The sequence below is a fragment of the Chaetura pelagica genome, unplaced genomic scaffold (genome assembly GCF_000747805.2).
Source record: "Chaetura pelagica isolate M959 unplaced genomic scaffold, ChaPel_1.0 scaffold70, whole genome shotgun sequence".
Lineage (NCBI taxonomy): Eukaryota > Metazoa > Chordata > Aves > Apodiformes > Apodidae > Chaetura > Chaetura pelagica.
The window spans coordinates 5,009,966-5,017,465 of NW_009952265.1; the positions used below are offsets into that span (position 1 = coordinate 5,009,966).

Genomic DNA, 7,500 nt, shown 5'->3' on the forward strand with positions numbered 1-7,500 from the left:
AGGGAAAGGGTCCTGTGCACAAGGCCCTGCCCCGGGAGGGAGGGCAGGGTGGCTCCTGGGGTTTGTGGGGCCGTGTCGGGGCTCCCTGTGACAGCCACCGGGTCCTTTCCTGGCAGAGCCAAATCACTTCCTTACGCTCGCAAGAGGTAACCTGGTAACTGAGAGCTACATGTTTCATGAGACAGCTTTTCTCTGAGGTGAATAGATGCCTGCCTTGCCAATTCTCATGATTTTATCACAAGGCTCAAGTTATTTCATGTTTACTCCAGGTCCCAGCTCCAGGAGACAATTGTTATGTGAGAATCTTTTGAGTAAGTTACTAGCTTTTGTGGGTGAGAACAGCAGTTTAAAAAAAGTGGTGCAATGACTGAAAAATTTACAAAAACCAAGAAGGGTGCTGTTTACAGTTCTGATTTTTAGCACAGTCTCACATAACGGGCAAACAAGTGCCTTCCAACAACTGGAAGCTCTGAGTCGCGTAACATATGTTTAAGAGTTCCCACATAGATATACAAGATGCATCAGAGATCTTTGGGATGGTTAGCTGATGGCTGTGGGCTGCCTCGGACACCCAGCTGAGTGCTCTCTGTCATCGTCTGAAGCCTTCTCTCTACCAAACATGGATGATTACTTAGGTCCTCTGAATCACACCTTTGACAGATGTAAGATGTCTAAATTAGCTTAAGAAAATCACTTTTAAAAGCCCATAACCTCCCTTCTCTAACAAGGCTGAATAAAAGTATGTGAAGTTTTGTCAGGGAATCAACTTGCCTGTCCCTCCCTCTTCCTCTCAAAGCTAGCCTTGTGACTCCATTTCTCAATATTCATGACTTAGGGAAGCCTTGTTCAGATGGCTCATTTCCAGGTGACTAACTCAGCTTTTTTAAATTTCCTATAAGGAATGCTGCAAATAAGAGTTGGTAACCAGGTGCGGCATAGATTCAGTGAAGCATAAACAAGGTCTTTTTCAACTATTTTTGTACATACCATGTACAGAAGGATGTCTAAACCTAATTCTGTCAGTTTAGAATACATGTTGGAGGAAGAAGTTAAGGAAACTAAGATAACTAGATTTTACTTGCTCAGATAAAAGTTTGGGCGATAGACAAAGACTGCTGTAAAGGGGTGGAGGGTGGGTGTATACTGATAGAAGCGTTTCTGCAAATTATTCTTTTCTAAGCATTTTTTCAGACTGCTGTGATCTGCTCAAGACTTCTGAAATTATTCTTTCAGCTGGGGAAAGAAGTAATTTTCTAGCTTATTTATGAAAACATTTTCTGTAACTTAGCTGTAATATTTCATTGGTTATTTGCCCTTCCAAACTAGGGCATTCTTGGGCAACAAGGGATCAGTGTAGTTATATTATTGAGCTAAACACTGACATGTTCATAGTACAAATACTGAAATATCATTTAAGCAAAGATTTATTTTCCCATCAAAGGTGAAGACATTTGGATATTTTTTTTTTAGAATGCGTTCTTAGGCTCTTACTCAGCAAAACATTGAAGCAGGTGCTTAAACCCCAGTTATTCATCAAACTCAGCTCCCATTTACATAAGTTTAATAAGAACCAAGCTTCTCATCTGGATTTAGCAGGTTCCAGGTACCAAAACAAAAATTGAAAATTTATGTTCAGAAGACAGAAAATAAAAATAATTAAAAAAAAAACAACACAAAAGAACAATGTTGTTATTATTACTTTTATTTTTGTTATATCAATAACTAAGCCTGCAACAATGTTCATTCAGTATATCTGTTCTTTTCAAGTGAAAGAGAAGAAGTGTCTTCTTGGGTTAAAATCTAAATTGTCATTAATCTTTTTAGAGAACTGATGGTGAATTCATCTCACAAATTTGTTTATGTTTCATTTTTTCACCTAAAGAATTGAGAAGCCATGTATGCAGTGGTTGGTTTGTTAAATAAATGCAATAATTTACACTTCATTATCTGTTTTACTTGGAAATCCAAATTGAAGACTGCCACTGAAAAGTTTTGAGACATGTGGTAGCTCCATGTTGTTGTTCCTCAGTTTCTCAGAAGGAACAATATATACTCTGCTGCAGGAGGCTGGTTCAGTTTTGCACCAGCTCACCACACGGAAGATATTACGTGTATAGACAAGTGACTGGAGTTTTACCACTCTTTACTTGAGTTCAGATTACAGACCAAGTTGGGGATGAATTGTAGTTTTCTAAGCTTTCATGCAATTCATGCTCCTGCAAGAAAACCTGTTGTGACCCTACATCATTCAAGTGAATTTTCCATGGTAGCCATAGAATAAAGCTGGAGATATTTCTAATTCTGATTACCAATCAGTACAGCCACTAGCAGTTCATTTCAAGAACTGATCTTACTCAGATTCAGTCATGGAGTGATCACAGTGTTTTGGAATACATGTACAGTATGTGTAAAAAAGACAGTGGAAACAGCAACCAGAATTATTTTTGAATGTGCCAGATGGAGTAAGCAAACTAAGAGATATCTATTTTGCTGTTTATTCTCTTTTGCACTCTGTAGAAGTATCTCTCTGTGATTTTATCTGAACATTATTTATTACAAAAATAGAATGTATTATGTAAATGTGAGTTTAACGTCATTTGATATGACGAGATAAAATATGATAAATATATAAAGAAGATTAATTACAGGACTTCCTATAAAATACAGTATACATTATTATTCTGGACAAAGAAAACCAAGGCTGTATTTGAAGAGATGCAATTGAATGCATATATTAGATTATATTGTCATGCTAATTTGCAATGGTAGGAAACAATTAGGACTAGGGCTTCAACACCAGATTACAGTGCATATTCACTGGTATACCTCTCTTGCTCTACTGGTTTTTGTACAAAGCAGATAAAAATGAAATATGTTCTTTTGAAAGTCCATACATTTTGAAAGATTTTGAGCCAAACCTTGTTCATTGTGCTTTCATAAATTGTTCCACAAAAGTTACCAGAACTACTTGTGTGAGAAAGACAGATTCTGGCTGTAGGAAATATATGTGGCTGCCTTAGGTAGCAATTAAAGAAAAATACAAGATGCAAAAGACCTTCTTTCAATTCAAACTGCTGTTGTTTGAATAAGTGATGTCTGTAATCCGTTATTTGCAAAATCCTGGAAGTGAGATTTTCATTAAACGTGGTATGTCAATTACATATATTTCTGAACATTACACACATCATTTATCATTCTGGAATGAGGACCAAGTACCATATGAATGTGGAGTTTGTGCAGGTATTACCTCACAGCCCAGGAGGCTGATGACCCCTCTTTGTCTACACAGCAGGTAAGGCACACACAGTGGCAACGTGAGCTCCCTTTGCAGTCCCCTGCCAGTGTGCCTGACTGCTAAGCTGGGGGAACAAAGGAAAGATGACATATGGATAGCAGATTGTAGGAGTGCTGAAAGAGGACTGAGGAAATCTATGTTGGGTGTGTGGCTCTGCCAAAGATCTCTTGTATGACTTTGGCCTTGTCACTTAATCTCCTTCTGTCTCCCTTCCCCTTTACAAACAGGGAGAAGGCATCTCTCCTCTCCCCCAGGCTTTGCCTGGAAATCTGTTCAGACCCTGAGTTCTCTTGGACGGTGTGCTTGTGAAGCATGGGGTGGAGTAAGACTGAGTTTCATTGGGTCCTCTGACTGCTGCTATCATCCAAATAATAGGAATTACTATTAACAGAAGAATAACAAAGGAATCCATGTCTTGTTGATAGATTTTATTCATCTTCTCAGGCCATTCAATCTTTGGCCTCTGGGTGAAGGGTATGAACAAGGCAGGCAATTAGTGTCAGGAACAGAGCTGTGAATTCTTCTTTTATAGGGTTCCAAATAATGTTGGAAATAGTGGCATTGGTGTTCTCTTTTTTCACCTGTCTCTTAATGTCTTTTGAAGACATTTGTGCCAGATAGCATTCCAGTGTTTCTGCAATGCACAGACTGAAGTGCTGTGTAAAAGGCTGTATTTTACTTTACTTTGGCCCTGGAGATGCTCCCTGGGGGACTCAAAAAAAGCCCTCAAAAAACATAAAGGCTAGGGCAGTGACTATGGTTTCTATGTTTCTATTACACATTGTGCATATTTATGGGACAGTATAAGAAATAAATAATAATCTACAAACACTCCATTCTGTGCCCTTGTCTACCAGTTGTGCTGACACATTACTTGATGTAGCTACTGCTAATGAAACTAAGATCTGATTTTCACCTTCACCTAAGAAGTATGTCTGTTTAGCACCTGCAGTCCGCAAGTATAAATAATTTCATGTATAATTTTTCAGACATACCCTTTGGTGGGTATAGCTGATGCTGTTTATGCACAGGATTTTTCAGAGGAGCCATAGGAATGGAATTTGCAAATTATGTTGAGGCCTAGAGCCTCTGTGTTTCTATATCTTTCTAAGTGTAAGACAGTCTGTCTTCTCTTCAAACAAAGTTTTGTTAGTCTAGACAACATAATTTTTGCCTGCAGTCAGGGACATGGGCAAAAGAAAAATGGAGAAATAATGAAACTAGAAATCAAACCCAAGCACTATTTTTTACAATCATCACTGGACAAACGTGATCACTTTTAAAAATGTTTGTTTGTTTTTTCTGTAGGGTGACAAAGATCGGGGACTCACTATTAGGGCTTTAACTCCCATTTCCAAAATAACTAATGAATAGCCTCTATGTGGAGTTCACCCTGCAAGGCTGGCACTGCTCATATCAGCAGAGTAAAGTAAAGCCAAGACCATTTGGGAGCTGGGCAAGATTAGATTTTCAACACCCATCCCAAAAGGCTTACTCTGTGGTCGCCATCAAATATGTAGGGCTGGAGTGAAGTATCCCAATCCGTGTGCTCAGAGGTAAAGCAGTTGTCACCTGAAACCCTCCAGGACTTCGAATTTTCTTAATGCTCTGCCTTGTTGTGTGAGCCCATTGAAAAAAACACTTCAGAGGGCACCCATTTCTTACTAATGTAAACTTTCTGAGGAGTATCCAAAGCTATGACCTCTGGGTGAACCTTTAACCTTCCCCTTAATTATTTGTTTGAAGACAGTGTCGAGTTCTCCCGCTGAGAGCCGAGGCCCATAATGCTTCGCAGCCCTGCAAGCCGGGGTGTGTGTGCAGGGAAGTGGAGAGGGACATAAATAAGGGGACCACCAGATGTAAATAATAAAAGTGGTTGGGGTTTAAATAAAAAACGAAAAAGCAATTTGGTTTTCCTGAAGAGTGGCCTGATTGAAGAAAGGGGGTTAGTAAGAAGGAAAACGTGTGCGGGGGGTGTGGGGTGTTCCTGTTGTCTGTGATTTTTTACAGGCCTAAATAAGCGTTCATTCCATTCTTTAAAACCTTGCCATCTGTGTACACCATTAGAAGCTCATCGGAGAAGAGAAAACAGTCTTATCAGGCTTTCCCGTTAATCTCTATTAGCCTTAACTTTAGCTGATAAAAGGCGAGCTGGATGGAGGAGGTTCAGGTCAGGCTCCATTTGGTCAGCACGGTAACGCTACTGGAAAGTAACTCAGCAAATTAAGGGCTATCGGAGACCTTTGTCTTTGAGGGTGGAAATATGCCTCCAAATCCCATCATTGTGGTAGGAGATGCCTTCGCTACGCAGCAGTCAGAAGGGAATAAACAAGTACATCGGCTGTGTCTGAGTTTTTATTTTAATACCTGAAGTCATGACTAATTCTGAGGCAAGATGACATTTCTGACAACTGAATTATACTTTTCCTAAAGAATAAAGAGTGTCTTTTGGATGTAAACAGAGAGATGCAAAAGAGCCCTTTAGTGTTACTTGTAGCATTTATGCATCTGTCTAATGAAATTTCCACGACTGTGATTACGGAAGATGCAATGGAAGGTGTGTCACTGTCTTTTATTATCTGCGGAGGAATTTAACCGGGGGGCGGGAGGGAGCGAAGCGCAACAAAAGGCCTTGCAGAGCTGATGCTATATAAAAGGCTAGCAATTTACTAAATGAGCAGATGAACTTAGTTTTCATTTAACTGACTGAAAGACTTCACTGGGCGTTGGATCGGGCCCAATGGCAATTACTGGAGGCTGTTTTGGATGATGGGCATGTTAGTATTTCTGAAGAGGATTAAACACTAGTATTCGACTTCATTAGCACTCCTTAAGGGTCACCAGCCGAAAGCCTGAGCTGTGAAATAGCTCACAAAACCTGCACGAAAGCTCCAAAGTGTTCTCAAACACAAAGAGGGGGGACAAAAACAAGTGTGGCTCCTGAGTGATAGAAAATTGCCTTGTTTTGAAAGAAACTCAGTGAACAGGCAAGTTTTACAATTATTTTAGGAATATGAATTTGGCTTAGCTTGTGCCAATGTGGATCGCTGCGCATTAAGCTAATAAGAAATATGCAAGCACTTATTTTTTGATTACTAGCGAAATCAAATCCAGTCTCTGCAGCCAACTAACTGCCTTTACCAGCCCTCAAAAGCCTCTGCAATTGCCCTGGTTGGAGAGGAGGGGGAGGGGGGAAGTTATTTTGGCCCTAATATTAACCACATGTACCTGCGACCGGGGGGTTTCTCAGGAGTTTAAAGGTGGCCGAGCGCAGGGCGGGCGGTGGCCTTGCGCGGGGTGTCCCCGCTCGCCCGGCCGCAGGGGTCGGCCCTGGCTGGCACTGACCTCCGCACGACCCCCGTCTGCACCGGCGCCGGCTGCGGGAGCTGCCGAGGAGCAGAAGTCTTTCTGGGCCGGCACTTATTGCTGCTGCGCTGGTGATAAAACTTCAGACAGCCTAATTGATGGCTTTGCTGACCTAACGATACCTTGTGAAAGCACGGAGTGGCAAAGCCTGGTCCTCATTTATGGCCAGCTGCAAGGGTAGTTGGATCCCTAGGATGGAAAGAGGAAAAAAATAAAATCTCCCAGCCTGTGAACTCTAACCAGGTTCCAAACCACTCAAAGAACTTAAAGAAGAAATTGTCTTTTAACACAAGTTTTCGGTCACGTTTACTTGTTCAAAGCCTTCTGGCAAATCCAGCTTTAAGCAGACTAGGAAGATAAGCGTGTTACTGGTTACAATTTCTGAGCACTTAGAGGAAAATCCTTTAAAGTGAAATTAAACTCTTTCAAAAGCAACACGAAGCAAAACACGTTGCCGCGCCATGCTAAAATCCTGTCAGTTCTGATGCAGAGGTGTTCTCAAAACACAGAAGCAAGCTGATGAAAGGACTTCTATTCTTTGTATTCTGTTGCAGGTTTATTAATGCCAGAAGAAGAATAGTACAGCCTATGATTGACCAGTCAAATCGAGCAGGCAAGTTCCAAGTAGTATCTGTATTCAGGTCCCACAGGCGCAAATCCTCATCAAGTTATTCTTCAGGAGTCCCATCACCTGGTAAATAAATGCTCCAACCAGGCATTCTGGGAGATTATTTTTTTTCTTATGTCCCCAGAATTCCGCTGTAGGAAGCAACTTCGCTAATTGGTGCTAATTGGAGATTTCCCACCCTGACTCTACTGAAACTGCTTTTTATTTTCTC

The 7,500-nt window shown here is 40.9% G+C and overlaps 1 protein-coding gene across 1 annotated transcript in view; it reads left to right on the forward strand.

Moving 5' to 3' along the window:
* Window positions 1-7,500, forward strand: part of MEIS2 (Meis homeobox 2) — a 176,090-nt gene that overhangs the window by 162,097 nt on the left and 6,493 nt on the right. Inside the window, exon 9 of the mRNA XM_010007746.1 lies at window positions 7,216-7,274. Coding sequence (XP_010006048.1) covers window positions 7,216-7,274 — 59 coding nt within the window. The remainder of the gene's footprint in view (window positions 1-7,215; window positions 7,275-7,500) is intronic.